This window comes from Micromesistius poutassou (genome assembly GCF_964030765.1).
Source record: "Micromesistius poutassou genome assembly, chromosome: 19".
Lineage (NCBI taxonomy): Eukaryota > Metazoa > Chordata > Actinopteri > Gadiformes > Gadidae > Micromesistius > Micromesistius poutassou.
In genome coordinates this window covers 10,808,871-10,828,514 of record NC_140289.1, presented here as the reverse complement: position 1 = coordinate 10,828,514, position 19,644 = coordinate 10,808,871, and the positions used below count along the sequence as shown (strand labels likewise).

The 19,644-nt window shown below is 49.3% G+C and overlaps 2 protein-coding genes across 2 annotated transcripts in view; both read right to left on the bottom strand.

The window, feature by feature from the left end:
* lrp11 (low density lipoprotein receptor-related protein 11) overlaps positions 1-5,780 on the bottom strand; it is a gene marked incomplete at both ends in the record, with an annotated part of 7,150 nt that extends 1,370 nt beyond the window's left edge. The window contains 5 exon segments of the mRNA XM_084484296.1: positions 16-156; positions 537-662; positions 1,659-1,800; positions 4,242-4,402; positions 5,135-5,780. Of these exon segments, the coding sequence (XP_084340422.1) occupies positions 16-156; positions 537-662; positions 1,659-1,800; positions 4,242-4,402; positions 5,135-5,780 (1,216 nt within the window).
* Positions 5,781-6,734: 954 nt separating this feature from the next.
* Positions 6,735-19,159, bottom strand: LOC311363642 (mitogen-activated protein kinase kinase kinase 5-like). The gene is made up of 11 exons (XM_084483598.1): positions 18,986-19,159; positions 18,234-18,251; positions 16,916-17,093; positions 15,185-15,353; positions 14,136-14,321; positions 12,334-12,439; positions 11,067-11,373; positions 10,097-10,209; positions 9,474-9,595; positions 8,665-8,741; positions 6,735-8,020 (listed from the first exon to the last, which is right to left on the bottom strand). Exons 1-11 carry the CDS (start codon positions 19,155-19,157, stop codon positions 7,960-7,962), a joined length of 1,509 nt encoding a protein of 502 aa, XP_084339724.1. The 5' UTR covers positions 19,158-19,159; the 3' UTR covers positions 6,735-7,959.
* Between the last annotated feature and the right edge of the window lie 485 nt (positions 19,160-19,644).

Sequence of the window (19,644 nt, the reverse complement as noted above, 5' to 3'; positions counted from 1 at the left end):
CAGACGCCACCGGGCGGGGCACGACGCTCTCGACGGTCTTCCGGACCTCGGGCCCCGTCCGGAGGGCCCCCTCGGTCTGGGACGCAGCGGGGCCGTCGTTGTGGCTGGCGGCCCCTCCGGACTCAGGATGGGTCACTGTCTTCCTGCTGCTCTCGACTGCAGAGGCAAACACCCGTTTAGTCAAATCGTCGACTGGTCAATCGCCTGACATTTATTTATTAATCAATTCGAATTTCGTTGCGATCCATCGACGTGATTCATCAATTTATTCTGGATTAACCAACAATATGATTGAAGACGTCACCCAGGTTAACAGGAGAAATGCCAAAGGGGGCAGGATAGTTTTAGTGGCTGTACGGTGTTCAACTTCCCTCTGGAGTCCTGTCCCAATTACACAGCCTGCCAACCTGCTCTGTCATGTATCTGAATTCACAGTCACTGTGGATGATACTTAATAAGACTTAATAGTACCCCCTACGGGTTAAACAACGGAGACAACAGGGTGCCGTGTCACGGTGTTGACCGGGTTCACCTACATTTGGGGCAGAAGTCCTCGTCCGAGTTGTCGGGACAGTGCTGCTTGCCGTCGCAGGCGTAGTCGATGTCGATGCAGCAGCCGTCGTCGCACAGGAACTGGTAGTGGGAGCAGTGGCCGGTGCACACTGGGAGACACAGCGGGACACTACGTCAGTTTGAAGGCTACTGTAGGTTACAGATAAGAGCTATTACATCAATGTAATAAGTTAGAAATGCCACAGCCATCCGTCAGCTATTGATGAACATCGGTCTTGCGGAGACTCCCCCTGCCCCGGTATGAGCCAATTTAGATTTTAATTTGCTCCTGGCTCACTTCTCACCACTCAGGATATGTTTTCCCTGATTGGTTCAGGGAATACATCTGAGCCTGTCAATCACAGGTGCGTGAAATGCAGCAGTTCTCAATGGCAGAGAAATGAATGCGTTTCTGGTTGTTTAATTAAAGAATCTTGCTCTCTTTTGCTCTTTTCTGCTCCCTCTCCCTCTATGTATCATTTTAACTTGATCAAAATAAATGTATATTTCATAGTATGGATATCGATCCAATAAAACACTTAGTCTTGGTCTTAAATGTCCAGTGACAATAATGGACGAAATCTGACGAAAGCACTTGAAAGAAGCATTGACCAGTGCTATCAATACTAATCTGTGTTTGATAGGGTTGGTATGTTCTCCCGTTCAATGCATTTCTAAATCTAAGTTGACTAGTGGCTGATTGAAGCCTTGATGAGCCAACGTTGAGTCCCCGGTCGGGTCCCATGCCTCCTCCCTCGTGTGCTCTGTTGTTAGGGAGAGTGTGGGATGTGCACTGACTCATGTCAGTGCACACCCCAACCATTGCTCTTGCATCCGACAGCCAGCCATCCTTCCCCCGTGCTATCTGGTTGCTTCAACAGTCGTGCGGCTCTTGCATTTATTCATTGTTGCCTCACGATGTCACGGTCACGGTGTTCCTCTGCACAAGTCGTCGCATCAAACCCGCCCCGTATTAGACAAAGGCTTGTGATTGGTCGGCTGGTGATCTCTCTAAAGCGGAGGAAGGTCAGATCTCCTGCCAGAGCCAATAACACGAGAGCTCGCTGCGCATCGGTCTGGTTCCCCCCTCGGCGAGGGAGAGTCACCTTCTGCGTGGCGCTCGGGGGCGAGCACGGTGACCGTCACGTTGTCGGAGCTCCGCTGGCCGCCGGTGTCCGTGACGGTCATCTGGAAGGTGTAGTCCCCCTGCTGCAGGCCACTGAGCTTCAGCAGGCCGGGGTGGCTCACCTGGGGAGAGGAGGGGGAGAGGAGGAGGAGAGGAGGGGGAGAGGAGGAGGAGAGGAGGAGGAGAGGAGGGACGAGAGGAGGGGGAGAGGAGGAGGAGAGGAGGGGCAGAGGAGGGGGAGAGGAGGAGGAGAGGAGGGGGAGAGGAGGGGGAGAGGAGGGACGAGAGGAGGGGGAGAGGAGGAGGAGAGGAGGGGGAGAGGAGGGACGAGAGGAGGGGGAGAGGAGGGACGAGAGGAGGGGGAGAGGAGGGGGAGAGGAGGGGGAGAGGAAGAGGAGAGGAGGGGGAGAGGAGGAGGAGAGGAGGGGGAGAGGAGGGGGAGAGGAGGGATGAGAGGAGGGGGAGAGGAGGGACAAAAGGAGGGACAAGAGGAGGGGCAGAGGAGGAGGAGAGGAGGAGGAGAGGAGGGGGAGAGGAGGGGGAGAGGAGGAGGAGAGGAGGGGGAGAGGAGGGGGAGAGGAGGGACGAGAGGAGGGGGAGAGGAGGGGGAGAGGAGGGGCAGAGGAGGAGGAGAGGAAGGGCAGAGGAGGGGGAGAGGAGGAGGAGAGGAGGGGGAGAGGAGGGGGAGAGGAAGAGGAGAGGAGGAGGAGAGGAGGGGCAGAGGAGGGGGAGAGGAGGGGGAGAGGAGGGGGAGAGGAGGACGAGAGGAGGGGCAGAGGAGGACGAGAGGAGGGGCAGAGGAGGGGGAGAGGAGGAGGAGGAGAGGAGGGGGAGAGGAGGGACAAGAGGAGGGGGAGAGGAGGAGGAGAGGAGGGGGAGAGGAGGGGGAGAGGAGGAGGAGAGGAGGGGGAGAGGAGGGACGAGAGGAGGGGGAGAGGAGGGGGAGAGGAGGAGGAGAGGAGAGGAGGAGAGGAGAGGAGGAGGAGAGAACGTGGGCCCGTGTGGGTGAATGCTTTAGGACAGTGGTTTTCTGATAGGAACGCCCTACCGCCTTTGGAGATAATTGATAATGTTTCTGCTTGTTTCATGTTTGGTACCGCTTTATGTGTGTGTTGGGTAATGGTGTGGGTTATGTCGTTTCTCTGTGCTACCCCTAGGGGTGGCACAGCTCAATCTGGGAACCAATGGTGTAGGATGTTTGCATCGCTGTAATAGCTTGACTGTTATTATGTGATTGTGAGTTTGAAGCTAAGAATAAAGGTTGAAACTTATTTTTTACATATACAATTACTCCAGTGACTCAGTGACTTATTCTGCATGGGATTTAGAGTACCAAAATTGATAACCATGCATGCGTTTACGCTATACCTTATTCCATCATAAATTAAGTGCATTATATTTGTTTCTTGTATGACAGTAAGCGTGTGTGTGTGCATGCGTGCGCATGAATGTTTGTAACTTTCCAAATAAACACCTAATCAGCCTAAGTTCACCTAAGTTGGGGCCTGCCTCCATGGTGTATTATGTCACGTGGCTGGAGTAAGTCAATAGCACCCAGCGTTTATCAGCAGCCATTGAGGCTGTATGGAACCCTGGACATATGTCCCTGTGTTTACTTAACTACTGCAAACACACTGTCCAAAAGCCCCTGTTGATAAAGCGAGCTGAACATCGCATTCAGGAACACTTGTGGGTTTCCTGTAGTACATCTCTCTCCTGGAGGTCTGTCCATCCTTCAAATCATTTCTTATTTCTATCGTGATCCTATAAAAAAAAGATAAATAAATTGTACAATTTGTACATCTTTTCATCCTCTTTCAGCTTGGGATGATATAGAAGAAAAATATGAACCAACAATAAAGCAGAGAAATTGCCTGCAGTGTCTGGCCTACTATTGGTTGGTTATTCAAGACCATGGTATTAAAACTTTGCTTTGGACAGGAGTTGACTTCCTGTTAACCTTGACATGAAAATCACAAGCAATCACAAGACAACCAACACAAAAAAAAACACTCAACAAACCAACGCCACACATCGGACAGTTTCTATGGTCACCAAGCACACAACACAGCAACCTCTACACGCAGAGGTCATCAAGATAAGAGTTCACACTGGTGGGAGGAGAACGCAGCTGGTACTGCAGCAGGTTACAGGACATCAATAGAGACTCAGGAAGGGAGATAGGAGATTAAAGAAATGAGAAAGAAGAAAATCAGGCCTATTTCACAATATATCACACACACGCACGCGCACACACACACACACACACACACACACACACACACACAGAAACCAAGAAACAAACACAAACATACAGACACGTACAGATAAACACACACACACATACATTCAATGCACTCACACACAGAAAAAACTAACAGACACACACACACACACACACACACACACACACACATATAGAGAAACAAACACAAACACATACACTCACTAACACACACACACACACACACACTAACCCACACACACACACACACACACACTCCCACTAACCCACACTCACACTATCCCACACTCACACTAACCCACACTCACCCCCACCCACCTTCATGCTGACGGAGGGCTCCCCCTGCACCAGGCTCCACTCGTAGCGGCTGACCCCGTAGTCGTCCAGGCTGTCGCGGCCGTCCAGCACGGCCCAGTCGGTGGGCAGCTGGATCACCACGTCCTGGCCCGCGTCGCTGCGCGGGGGCTCGTCCCCCACCTCTACCAGGGGGGGGGGGGGCACACACACAGAGAGCACGGCAGGGGGGGTCAGCATGAACCTCTAGGTAGGCCTATAACAGGCCCCCTCCATGGAGCAGCAGTATGGATACACAGAGACCCTGTAGTCCCCATATGGGCCCTTCAGTGATTTAGTCCACTACGGTGGAGCTGGGTTTTTTCGTGCATTGAAGGAAAGGAAAACAGGAAAAAAAACACGGGCTTCTGTAGCTTCTGTATCTATTTTGCATCATGTTATAGGAGTCCCTTAGAATACAGCTACTGTATCCATTTTGTTTTGAATCATGTTCAAGGGGTCGGAGGCTATTATAATAGACCCAGCCTGCCAGTTCAACCTGCCTGTTGAACCTGTCAGAGTTGGAGACGTTAAACAGCGATATGGCTGTGTTTAAATAAGCTAAACTGACTGGTGGAACAAAGGAGCGGTCAAGCCTCCAGGCCTACATGTGTTATGAGGATACGAGTCCGAGACAACAGAAAGGAATGACTTATGTCTACTGCTAGTGTCGATCATGTCCACTGTGCAGCGTTGTGACAGCAGCCTAACTGGAGTGGGTATTGATAACCACTAGGCCCTACGATTGTATTTCAGTGGTTTTCAATGCACACCCCAGGTAGGCTGTTTAACTTTATTAAGTCGGCTTTCTACTAATATGGAACACAATTGTAATATACTTTATAACATCATCGCCCAAAAATAATCCGATGTCTTACTCGGGTCGTCATCGTTGGTGGGGGTGTCCTCGGGTCGTGCGGCGGCAGCTCCAGCGGTGCTCTTGTCTGAACTCCCCCCGGAGGAGGAGAGGGGTCCCGGGGAGGCGCGCCCCGCCGTCGCGTTACCCCCGCGGCTGTAGGTGCTGAAGCCCTGCTGCGCCGTGAACGAGCACACGTTCTTGTTCCTGTACGTGCAGTTAAACAGATAACAATGGAGGCTCTCCTCGGACTCGCCCAGGTCCTCCTGCACCACGGCCAGGGTGCAGTGGGGCTCGGAGCAACAGGCGTGCAGGCAGTCCTTCCAGTTGTACACCGGGCCGGGCACCGAGAGGAACGTGGCCCCCTGCTCGATGGAGGCCCTGGCGCGGATGATGTGCTCGTCGGCGCTGGTGAACTCGCCCAGGCAGGAGTCCACGACCGCGCCGCCGCCCCCGCCTTGCCTGCCGGTGGAGTACGCCTGGTCCTGCTGGAGCTGCTTGCGGAATTCCTCCAGCAGCTCCTCGACGCCCGTGATCTTGGATTTGAGGTCGGAGATCTGCGAGGCCCTGGCGCTGGCGGTGCTGACCGCACACAGGAGCAGTAGGACGCAGTAGAAGAGCCGCCGCTGCTGGTGGTGGTGGTGGTGGTGGTGCTGATGCTGAGCCATGTTTACGCAGCGTTGAGACCGCATCCCCTCCACCCGGGGTTTACCGCAGCGAGGAGGACTGACTGACGCACGCACACACACACACACACACACACACACAGCGGATCAGATGGGGCTGCCCGTGTTCTTCATCGAAACATCCATGGGTCCATCGTGTCGTTTCCTCGTTGAACGTAAAGGGCGATTGGTGATGGCGGCGTTTACGTTGTTATCGACTCATCATCACAACAGAGCAGGGCAGGAGGATGAGACATCACCTCGGGAGGGGAGGGGGGAGGAGGCTCCTCCGTTGACGTCACGCCCACCCACTCGAGCATCTGCTTCCTGAAGGGTGCTCCTAGTGCTCCACCTGTAGTAGTACACACACTGTGGTCCTCTAACATACTATAGAGTAAGGGAGGTTTGGTTTTATCCAGCCTCTCATATATTATCCGATCCTTGAAATTCTAATTACGACTGAATTGTCAGATTCGTTGTATGATAGGCCTACGTATCATCTGATACAGAAACAGATGTATACTTAAAATAATAACATGCTTCTCACTCTCCTGAGGTAGATTATGCTAAGGTGACAATATTGAAATAGCAGAAATTATGTCTGAATCTGTGTAACAGTAATAATAGACATTATGACTGTATAGGCATATAGGTATTCATGATGGTCCTATGTCTATTTGTGTGTGTGTGTGTGTGTGTGTGTGTGTGTGTGTGTGTAAGAATATTCGGATAATTAAGCAATACATCACTGTGCATGGAGCACTTAATAGTAAAATCGAAGACATAGTATGTCTGTGTGTGCTTGTGTAGTAAATAATATTCATAATGTATCCATGTTTTTGTGTACATTGTATATTTGTATATACAGTAGATATACCATGTTTTTGTGTACATTGTATATTTGTATATAGATATAAAGTGATACAAAAAACGAATGTGTGCTGGTGATTTCCGGTACAAGACAAAATATATTTATTGTGCACAAATTCATTAGCTCAAATAAATATGAAACAAAACAGACAACTGTTCTCAATTATTTTCCTCATTATTCAAATAAAGCTTTAAATAATATAAACGAGTGATAAACTTGACAATTTGTAATGTAATGCACATTTTGAAGTTATACACTGAATTAAATAATTAGCATTCTAATCATAATCAGTTAAAACACCAATAATATAGTGTCAATGTACAATGAAAACAATTGTGTGGACCCATTAGGCTATTTTGAGCTTACAAAGTATCCAACTTAAGTCCCATAGTCTGCAATAGCTATACAATACTTAAACAATGTGTGTTTCAAACGTTTATCATATTAAGAATGATTCAATGCACACAGATTACCTAGCCCTGTTTTCTGATGGCATTACAAATAACATGAACACATACTTAAGATATTTACCTATAACCTTCTCCCCACAAATGAACATACCACAAATGACAGTAAACAAAATTGGCTCTTAACAAAAGTTTGAAAAACAAATACAAAGTTAAAAGTTAAATAAAAAACAAAAGATACGGCATGAAGGTCAATATTAAAACATCATTAAAATAAAGTAGTGATTATAAGATTTCCATCCTAATAAAGTTAATTGGTAACGAGGATAAACCAACAGACTGGTTTGGAGACGGTTCATTTTAAATCTATTCTGTAAACAAATAAATACGAGCGTTTTAAACTGTAAGCGCCTTTGTCTCTATCTCCCCACAGTGATTTACAGAAAACAAATGAGATCCAGGTGACTTCTCAGGGGCCTCATCTGCTGATTCTCAGCTCAACGGCTGAAAACAAACCTTAGTGGCGCTTCGACTGTGTTCGTGTGTCTTCTCTTCTTCTGCTGTACACTTTCAAAGCAAAAGCTCCCATCGACCGAGCCTTAAATAAAAACCACAATTCCATACACTCTCGACGAGAACGTTGGGTTCGAAAACGACGGTTCGCCGCAACAAAACGTGTCGCGCACGCACACACACACACACACGCTCGCTCACATGTCCGCTGCGCCTCGGAGACAAAGGGTCCCTTTTGGAATAAATACTGAGGTTTAAGAAAGCATGACGGTGACGAAACAGGACAGCAAGCGGACGGCGCTGACGGACTCGGTGGAACGCCTGGAGACGTCCGTGGCGTGGGGTCGTTGGGCTGTTGCTAGGCGACCAGGTCCCGGGGCCGGGCCACGCCTCAGCCCGGGTTCTTCCTGTAGTCCTTGATGGCCTTCCACAGCTTGCAGAGCACCCCCCCTCTGGAACACACACACACACACACACACACACACACACACACACACACACACACACACACACACACACACACACACGCAAAACAATTATTATTAAGGGCCAGGACGACATGTGAGTATAAGCACCTTGAAGGCTATTTTTGTTGATTATGTTTCTTTATAATTTATATTTGTCACATAGTATTAAGGTAAAGTATAATATGGTACAATGTTATTCACTAAGGAAATTATTAGTGTCGTATACTATTGCTATAGGACAGCACGTTATGGTATGGTGTAGTACTGTATAATATAGTATGTAGGATGCACCATATTGTATTATACATATTACATATGTAATACAGTATGGTGTAGTATAGTATTGTATAGTACTGTATAATATAGTATGGAATGGTGTAGTATAGTATTGTATAATAATATAGTACAGTATGATATGGTATAGTATAGTTTTGTATACTACTGTTTAATATAGCATGGTATGGCAGGGTATGATATAGTTAAGTATTGTAGAATATATTATGGTGTGGTATAGTATAGTACTATATAATATAATAAAGTATGGTACAATACAGTATAACATAGTATGGTATGGTGTAGTACAGTATTTTATAGTACTGTATAGTATGGTATGGTATTGCATGGTATACCTGAGTCTTAAACACTTGAGGTCATCTCTCGTCACATTGTGGAGGATGTCGTCCAACGTGTATTCTTCCTGTACTAGCTGTAGAGAACAAAAAAAACAGTGAAATTGATTTGTTAGACATGCATTTATCATTTAGCATTTATATATTTTTCTTCAAATCATGAGAAGCATCCTTTGATATCTCAACCCTCTCCAGCCGTGCATGAGGTTGACCGATGGTTTGTAATAGATTAAGTTATTGGTCATTAAACTAAACTCTTTATCTCTCCTTTTCTTTTCAACCTTGTGCATCTTCTTCCGTTCTACTACCCATTGTAATTGTTAAAAGTATTAGTTTGTTCTTAGTTTGATCATAATTATTCAATTAATAATGTTAATACAAAGCTAGGAAACAAACAGTAATTCATAATTCAGTGTTTGCTTTGATTTGTAATCTTGTTGGGATGACCGCAATGACCTGTATATCCTGCTGTATGAGAACACACACACACACACACACACATACACCGCAGCTTTGGAAAGAGGTGTTTATACTGCCATCAAGTGTCAAGTTCAGGAACTGCACACTTGTTCCAGCTGTTGAGTAATGGGTTTATCCAATGTGTATCCATGTGTATCCAAGATGTCTGAATACTTTCCAAGTAAATTCTTACTTCAACTTGCTATGTTAGTTTTAGCCTTACTCTCTTTCGTCCAATAACAAAGCCTGAGACGTTATTGGACGTATGAGAGGCTACAAACAGAGATGTACGTTCCGTCAACAACACATCACATACAGAGGTACATAGAGGGTGGGGACGCGGGGCCTACCCTCTCTATGGCCTCCTGGTCCGCTCCGTGGTCTCCCAGCCAGCCGCTCAGCTCAGGGTCCTGGGGCGTCTCTGCCCCGGGACTCCGCCCCAACAACGGGACCTCAAGATGCTTAAGGCGCTCTGGGGAAAAACAGATGATTATTATTATTATTATTAACAAACCCATCGATTTACTCTCTGGACTAAAAAATACAGATTTCCTGACTGATGACTAGTTTGAGACTGAAGTGTTTGTTTATTGTCTGGATTTGCAAACGTTTTCTTTCAGAAGTTCTGATGCAAAACCAATCGATAAAGAAACCTATTTGAATGCTTTGGGGCCATAGGAAAACACATGCACAACAGGTACACAACACATAGAAAAACACATGCACAACAGGTACACAACGCATACAAAAACACATGCACAACAGGTACACAACGCATACAAAACCACATGCACAACAGGTACACAACACATACAAAAACACATGCACAACAGGTACACAACACATACAAAAACACATGCACAACAAGTACACAACACATAAAAAAACACATGCACAAGTACAGAGCCCAGGGGGCCCCATGCAGACTGATAGAGAGCCACCGAGGGGCCCCTCAGGTGGACCGCGGGGCTACCTGGGGTCTGGGAGCGCAGGCGGAGCAGCTGGATGTCCTGCTCCCGCTCCTCCAGCACCTGCTGCAGGACGGCCTGGTACTCCCTCTCCCTCTCCACCAGCTGCTCCAGGAGCCTGGGGGGGGGGGGGGGGGGGGCAGGGGGGGGCGACATGAATGAGGGAGGGCATGGAAATGGAAGTTTCTCTACAGAAAGGGTTCACAATATAATGTGACCTGGAACTCTTAAAAAAGGTATTTTGGATATGGATAAATGAGTAAAATAAGGTTTATTTTATTGCCACCCAGCTAGGCTGGCGCACTTAACATCCAGTAAAGAAGGATCTTATTATTTATTCACGCCATAAACAACAATAGTGCAACATGCAGGACGATTAAGGGCAGCCCAGCAATAGTGCAAAAACACAGCACAGTAAAGTACAGAGATACTCACACACACACGTTTACATTTACATTCAGGGCATTTAGCAGACGCTTTTATCCAAAGCGACTTACAGTAAGTACATTTGTCATAAGAAGTGAAACAATATATCTCCGTCGGTACAGTAAAGACGTTCATAGAACCAAGTGCCAGTACTGACAATCGTCAGGCTGACCCCATTCCCCGTGTACAGCAGTGATAGCTGGCTGCTGCATATGCTACACAACTAAGTACATGCTACACAACATGCATATGCTACACAATTAAGTACATGCTACACAACATGCATATGCTACACAACTAAGTACATACTACACAAGATGCATATGCTACACAATTAAGTACAATGAATGAATACAACGTGCATTAAGTGCGTTCATTACGCACACACACACACACAGACACACAGACACAGACATAGACAGACACACACACACACACACACACACACACACACAGACACACACACACACACACACACACACACACACACACACACACACACACACACACACACACACACACACACACGCGCCCCCCCCCCCCCCTTACCGGGTGGTCTCCAGCTTCATGCGGCCCAGCTCCATGCTGATGGAGCGGCAGGCGGCCGGCGACTCGTTGGACACGGTGGAGCTGAGCGTGCTCACGCCCGACGTGCCCACCGTGTCGTCGTGGGGGGTGGGGGGAGGGGCCGGCGAGGGGCCCCGGCCCCTGCTGGCCCCGCCCCGCTGGGCCGCCGCCGCCGCCGCCCGGCCCCCGGCCCCGGGGCCACCGCCGTAGTCGTCGTCGTCGTCGGCGTCAGCGTCGTCCTGGTCGGCCGCGTCGCTCTCCGACGCCAGGCTGAAGTGGGGCCGCAGCTCTGGGGGGGCGGGGGGGGGGAGAGTCAGCGCTGAGGGGGGGGGGTCAGAGCCTTCGTGATGATTCGCTACGGTGTCGGTCTCTGAAGCCAACGGTCCGATTACTTTCGATACGTCAGAATTCCCCGCGATGCAATGTGATTCGGTGCGGTTTGATGGGCGATATTTTTTACATTGTGTCTATTGATATAATAGCTATCAAATAATCAGAAATGTATGATTTGCCTTTTATTGAGAATACAGAAACAGTATTCTATACACACTTTAGTGCGTACTGTGCAGGTCTAGTACGGAAATTAGCCTATTTACTGTAAAAATTAAAAATAGAAAAATAATTATATATTCAATTATTTCAATTATTATTATTTTTTAATAATCGATACTCTTGCGGACGAATCGATGCATCGAATCGTCGGCTGTATAATCGATTAATCAATACAAATACAAATAGATTAATATTTACACCCCTAGTCAGCATGTCGTCTAGCAACACAGGAAACAATTCTATGCTGCTCTGAACTCTGCGCTCCATTTCCAACATTAACGACAACGGTAAAATATAACTAACGATAGGGTTTCCTTGACAATGCAAAAACAACATACTCAAAGCACCACTGAAGAATATTACAATTTCAGATGAGTTCAAGTTGTTGAAAAAAACAACCAATGACATTAAAGATGAACATAACTTATCCTATCCCTGCTGGTAACTAGGGTATAAGCAGCATTAACCAGATCAGAGCTGTCTCACTTATCGGCAAATAACATACTTCATCGTACTTTATCGTCAGATAACGGGACAAGGCAACGCGGTGTAGTCCTTACACAGACACAGCCACCATTCAATCGCCCACGGTCCCTCTAACTACTGAAACACAGAGTGAGGTAGACCAGGTACAGCAGGATTCTCTCTGGGTGAGAGGGAAGCTGACCGCGGGGCCGTGGGGTCTCCCAGGCCTCACCTGGCACCAGGATGGTGATGGCCGTCTGTACCGCCTTGCGGATGATGTTGTCCAGGGCGAACATCCAGTGAGGCTTGATGTTGTGGTTCCGCAACACTTTGTTGACCTGGCGACAAACAAGAGGAAGGGCGACATTCAAATAAGTAAGGGATGAATCATGAAATCACGACCGGCATTCCCCCCGAAAATAAACCTACTTTTTTTTTTGCATTGTCACGCCGACCTCTGGTTGAAATGAATGCTTCACTATTGTTGTTGGTGTTGGATTCATCGATGGGAAAACTGATAAAAGGGCAGAGCTGTCCCTATCTTGGAATGTTTTCCAATCAGAAGGATACAACAATACTGTGGCATGAGCGCAGATAAGTGAGGGACGGGGGTCACGACGACAGAGTACGATTTGTTCTCATTTCTGTCTTGGATTAAAAAAAGAACACCTCATCTTCTTTTATAAGCACTTAAGAAAAGAAAAGATGACTAATGCAACCACGCGCACGCACACACACCGATGGCACAAACCGTGTGCACGTGTTCCACTTCAGGTGGATATGACCTACTCCACACACAGCACAGCTGCGTCCTCACGGCTCCTCATCCCGTCCTCTCGCTAGGAGTTTATTATTATTATTACGACGTCCGTCCAGCAGGGGGCACCGGCGCTTTGAAAACGGATGATTACGCAACCGCTTTCCCGCAATTGTGAAAAAGTGTCTCGTGTGCCACATTACAGCAAGGACCAAAGCCTAGACATGTCCGCCTGTTTACACAATGTGCAATTACTCAAAACACGCTCCTGCATTGCCACACTTTACAGCAGGCACATATTTGAAGGGCCCGATTGCGCAAACTTGGTGCTATTGAAAGAAGAAACGGCTTAAAAGGCTGGGTGCTATTACGTCATATAAATGTATATTTATGTATCTGGACAGATGCATGGATTCACTGCCCATTTTAAATGGGCTGGAACGACAAGGAGATGTGAGTTGACAAAAAAAGCTTGCAATTTTTCTTTTTTGCCATCCAACCAACCGTCTAATTCCATCAGAAGAAGTGAAAGCCATGTTCCCTGGGCGGCGCCGGGCCTCAGCAGGTCAACCGACGGCGGCGGCGTGCCCGTTACTAGGTCACGGGGCAGGAGCATGCGTACTGGAGGGCTTCACGGGCCTCGGGGGCGAGGAAGCTGCTCACTGAGCGCGCTCACAACGCGGGAGAGGGCGTGGACACCAGAGTCATGGACACCCACAGCCAGCAGGAGCCGGCGTAGGGGAACTCGGTGCGCGCGCGTGCGTGCGTGCATGCGTGTGTGTGTATGTGTGTCTGTGTGTGCATGCGTGTGTTTCTGTGTGTCTGTGCATGCATCTATGTGTGTGTGTGTGCATCCGTCTGTCTGCCTGTGCATGCGTCCGTGTGCCTGTGTCTGTGTGTCTGTGCATGCGTCTGTCTGTCCGTGTGTTTGTGTGTCTGTGTGTGTCTGTGTGTGCGTATGTCTAGTCTGTCTGTGTGTCTGTGAGTGCGTATGTCTGTCTGTGTCTGTGTGTCGGTCTGTGTGTGTCTGTGTGTGTGTCTGTGTCTGTCTGTCTGTGTGTGTGTGTGTCTGTGTGTGTGTGTCTGTGTGTGTCTGTGTGTGTCTGTGTGTGTGTCTGTGTGTGTCTGTGTCTGTCTGTCTGTGTGTGTGTGTGTCTGTCTGTGTGTCTGTGCGTGTCTGTCTGTCTGTCTGTGTGTGTGTGTCTGTGTGTGTCTGTGTGTGTCTGTGTGTGTGTCTGTGTGTGTGTCTGTGTGTGTGTCTGTCCCCCACTACTCACAGCGTCCTGGAAGCCGAACAGCACCACCTGCAGCTGGCTGATGGCGGCGCTGTCAAAGTCCAGCTCCAGCTTGAGCTGCGACAGCGTGCCCGCGATGATCTTGCGGTCGGCGGCGCGCACAAAGTCGGCCAGGCTGACCACCAGCGTGGAGACGTGGGTACGCCGCAGGCGGCTCTCCTCCGAGCCCTGGGGGAGGGCGTGACCCAGAGAGAGAGAGAGAGAGAGAGAGAGAGAGAGAGAGAGAGAGAGAGAGAGAGAGAGAGAGAGAGAGAGAGAGAGAGAGGGTTGAGTTAAACGCTGCAGAGTGTCAGTGCATGACGGCTTGTTTTTTTCTTGTTTTTTTCCATCAGGTGAATCCACAATTCGAATCCACAATTCAAACAAACGAATTTGTGGAAAAATATAAATAAAGAATACATTTCACATTGTATATTAATGTTACCCTCATCTCAGATCATACTGTGTATTTTTTATTTATTTGTGAGACTGATATTGACCTAAAAACAAATTAAATTAAATACAAATAATCATAATATTATATCATAATAATCATAACCGGCTCCGTAAACACTAACTGTCCCACCGGAGGGATTCAAACAAACAAGTGTTATCTTATCTCCATGCTGTGTCAAAATGGATCTGTTTACATCTGCCCCCCGCCACAACCTGCGCGCATGCTTGCTTGAGTGTGTGTAAATGTGTGTGTGCGAGCATGTGCGTGTGTGCGTGCGTGTCATGTGTGCGTACCTGGTGCAGGGCCTCCATGATGCTCCCCACCACGGTGTGTGTGTGTGTGTGTGTGTGCACGTGCGTGCGTGCGTGCGTGTGTGCGTACCTGGTGCAGGGCCTCCATGATGCTCCCCACCACGGTGTGTGTGTGCATGCGTGTGTGTGCGTGCGTGCGTACGTGTGTGTGTGTGCGTGCGTGTCGTGCGTGCGTACCTGGTGCAGGGCCTCCATGATGCTCCCCACCACGGTGTGTGTGTGCATGCGTGTGTGTGCGTGCGTGCGTACGTGTGTGTGTGTGCGTGCGTGTCGTGCGTGCGTACCTGGTGCAGGGCCTCCATGATGTTCCCCACCACGGTGTCGCGGTCCTCCGTCAGGATGTGGTGCAGCGTGGCGCGCCGCTCGCTGTCCTTCCGCAGCATGAAGAAGCCCGAGTCCTTCTCGTCGGGGGAGGGCGGGGCGCTGTGGTCCTCAAAGTTCTCCACCGGGATGCTGCGGCCACGGGAGGAAGACAGTCACGCCATGTGTTTACTGATTAACGGACCTCTGAAGGATAAGTCCCGCCTCCGAGGCTCCCGGTTCCCTCGGTCAAATGTCTACGGGGGATAACGTGGGGTTTATGAATGATCGTACATAACACACTCTGTAGGTGGAGGAGAAGTCAAAGCCGCGTCACGTTTTCAACTGCAACCGTTTCCGTCTGGTTTCGACTGGCTTTTTGGATTTTTGGTGCCGTTAAAGTAGCATTAATAATCGTTTACTTCTTTAACAGCACCGACAATCCAAAAAGCCAGTCGAAACCAGATGGAAAATGTGTGTAGTTGAAAACGTGACGCAGCTTTGACTTCTCCGCCACCTACAGAGTGTGTTATGTGCGATCATTCATAAACCCCACGTTATTTCCCATTGACATTTGACCGAGGGAACCGGAGCCTCGGAGGCGGGACTTATTCTTCAGAGGTCTATTCACCTTGATGTTGGCATGTCGTGTAGGTTGAGTTAAAGGTAGAGCGATCCGTTTTTTCGACACAGACAATTAAAAAGGTGCAGGAGAAGACAAAATGGAGTCGGAATGGAAAATGTCACGTTTGTCACGTCGGTATTACAGACAAGGACAGCATGAGAATTAAAGTATATATGAGAATTCAAAGTGTATATGTTACAAAGAAAGGTATATGTATATTTGTGTATGTCTATCAACCTTATGTATGGCGTGTTCACTTTCAGTACATGAATAGAATAAGTGTAAAAAGAAAAATAACAGCTAAGCTCTTTTTTTCTTTCCTTCTTTATTTAGCCCTCGTGTTCGCGATAATTGTACACTTTGACACGTCTGTCCCTTTGTGGCGAGGCTGGCAGAATTACCAAAGCATTGAGGAAGCAAGCGGACAAAACACCCTTGAATAACGTGTTCACCCTAACAGCTCATTTCATCAAATCATTCATCACCTATTTTCTTTCTAAAACCTGAAAGAAAAAAAAAAACATTTTCCCAATCCCATCAACTTCCTTGAGGTGTAATTTCCAGTGAATTGGTTCTGGGTTTGATCCCTAATGTCCGTATCCGACTTGAACGCATCCTCGAGCCAGAACCCTATCCCCTTAGCGGCTCATTAAGGCGCTGTATCTAAACCCTCTGTACGGAGCTTTGTAGAAGCGTGGAAGCATCCGCTAAATTTGACGTAATTGTACATTCTACCGCGTCGGCGCTCGCCGGCTCTAATCACTGTCTCAGAGTGGGCGGGTGCTTCAATCCAAAACGCTTCGTGCGGAGCAAGTAAGCGACGCTCTAAATGCCATTTCGCATCGCCCACGCAACGGCTCGCATACAGTACAGTCTCTCGACAATTCAATTAAACGGAGTGCAGGGACTTAACGCGCCAACACACACGTGCCGTTGCCGGCGTGGGGCCCCCACTCCGCCTGCTTCACGGCCCTGGCGTTCCTATAGGGTTGATGCCAAAACTTCCCAAGCCCCTCCCCTCCTTCCCCCTTCCCCCCCATTTTGACCTCCCGTTGATTGACCCCCCCCCACCCCCCCCTGTCCGCCCTACCTGAGGAAGAGCGAGCGCGGGCCCTTGACGTCCCTCTCGCTGTAGCATTTGACGCTGGGCTTGAAGATGAAGGGGTTGGTGTTGAGGTCGTTGTCGGGGGAGACGGAGCCGTACTCGCTGCTGCTGCTGGTGTCCTCCACCACCACGGGCACCGGCAGAGAGATGCTGCGCAGGTACTCTGCGCGGCCACAAGGGGGGGGGGGACACGGAAGCTGAGCGAAAGGTGGAGCGAAAGAACCTGCGATGTTCTTCTCTAAATGTGTTTTTTTGAAATTTGACTGCGTTTTTTTTTTTTAAAGCTGCACTGTGTGACTTTTCCACCGCGGCGATTCACTCTATGGAACGAAACATCTCGAGGACAGAGCGCGCCCATCCGAGAGTCAATCCATCCAGGGTATTTTATCCTACTGATTAGTTTTATTCGGGTCCACTTTGGACCACAACTCTGTGGTCGCTGCTTGGGAGACCGTACATAGTGCAGGTTTAAAGCGACCCCTACTACGGTGACAAACGACAATCAGGGGAGAGACGGATCGTGACATCTCCACCCGAGGTGAATTGTGGATGAGCGTCTTCTAGGCGTCTAGTATTTCGTCTAGGGCTTCTAGGCCAGGGGTGTCAAACGTGCGGCCCGCGGGCCTAATCCAGGCCAGATAATATCTAATGTCTATCAGAACTGGACCGCCGGCGTATCGCATTTCAGCGTTAAAGCGTAAACACGTTGACGCGCGTCTTGGCGCGGTAACCCTGGCGCGTCAACTCCGGCAGCCCGTACCTAACCCTAACCACCCCCACCCCCCCGTGAACAATTCCGCCCGGGGACCCTGTTACAATGTAATGTCCCCAATTAATGCAATGCAATTGGCCCAGCGACTTTGTCCAAGACTTCAATTTTGGCCCAGTGTATATTTGAGTTTGACAGCCCTGGTCCAGGCAAAGAGCCCTCCAGGGTCAGGACTGGAATAGGGCAGGATGATGCAGCTCCAGAAAACACAAGTGCAAGCATATTAGAAAGTTGTGTACTTTGTCAAAGTAAAACAAGGTACAAGAAAACAGGCCAGAGGAGACACACAATAAGCCGGCTAGACTGGAGGTTATAATGATGAGGAGGAGGAGGAGGAGGAGGAGAGTGGACGTAATGAGCGCCGGTTTGAATAAGGCCACACAGAGAGACGTTCCTTTGGAGGTCTGGGGTCAGGGCAGAGTCGCGCCGCACGCAGCCGACAGGAAGCGGGAACAGAAATAGAAAGAGGACGGCTGCTCTGAGCAAAGCAAGGCCGACACTGGGCTTCAAATAATGGCGGGGGAGGAACCTCACCTGATCCTGGCATCAGGGCTGGGGAGGGAGAGAGAGAGGGAGAGAGAGAGGGAGACAAACACATGTCTGTTAGGCATGACATTAACTATCGAATACAACTCGGTCCTGGAGGAATTCAAGAGGATTAAGGGGGACAACTTTTCTAAAAAAAGAACGCAAACACAAAAAGTGAGTGTGAGGAAAACTGAAGTTCACTGTTAACACAGTTTTTCTGCATTTTTACAATGTCACCTGATTTGGAATTGGTGGGGAATTGAATAGCTATTCAATGGGAATGAGTTTTAGTGGATTGGACCGTATTTTGGAGGGGTTACATAAACAACTCATTAGCCAGTTTGAATGGGCTCATTTGTCCCCAAAACATAACAAAGCAGAAGGGGACTTTGCCAGAGTACTCTGAAGCAATTGCTTGGCAGCAGATGCCCGCTGGTAACACAGAAAAACACTGATTGACGACACACACAATTAATGATATACACGGCTTCAGGAAAACAGACGTGTACAGATTACACAACGTAAACGGATTTAGGAAAAAAACAACAACAACACATCGGTGTACACCGTGCACACACACACAACACACACAATGCGCATTGATTTAGGACACACACACCGGTACAGTACACCACACACAGATTGACGTGGATTGAGCCCAGCGGCCGTTTGAGATGTGATTCAAGCTCATTGCGTGGATCTGCGTGGACGCCGCCGCGGACGCCCGTGGAGCGGTGGGGGGGGGGGTGGACGCCCACCTGTGAAGCTGCTCTTGCCCTTCTTCTTGCGGCTGGTGACGGTGAGGAACTCGTCGGTGAGCAGGTCCAGGGCCGTGGCCCGCCGGTCCGGGTCGGGCTCGAAGCAGCGCAGGATGAAGGCCTTGGCCTCCAGGGACATGGAGTCAGGGATCTCCGGGTGGATCTTGAACATGCCCACCTGCAGAGGAGGAGGAGGAGGAGGAGGAAGAGGAGGAGGAGGAGGAGGAGGAGGAGGAGGAGAGGGAGGAGGAGGAGAGGGAGGAGGAGGAGGAGGGGAGGAGGAGGAGGAGAGGGAGGAGGAGGAGGAGGAGGAGTGGAGGAAGAGGAGGAGGAGGAGGAGAGGGAGGAGGAGGAGGAGGAGTGGAGGAAGAGGAGGAGGAGGAGGAGGAGTGGAGGAGGAGGAGGAGTGGAGGAAGAGGAGGAGGAGGAGGAGAAGGAGGAGGAAGAGGAGGAGGAGGAGGAGGAGGAAGAGTGGAGGAGGAGGAGGAGGAGGAGGAGGAGGAGGAGGAGAGGGAGGAGGAGGAGAGGGAGGAGGAGGAGGAGGGAGGAGGAGGAGGAGGAGAGGGAGGAGGAGGAGGAGGAGGAGTGGAGGAGGAGGAGGAGTGGAGGAAGAGGAGGAGGAGGAGGAGAGGGAGGAGGAGGAGGAGGAGTGGAGGAAG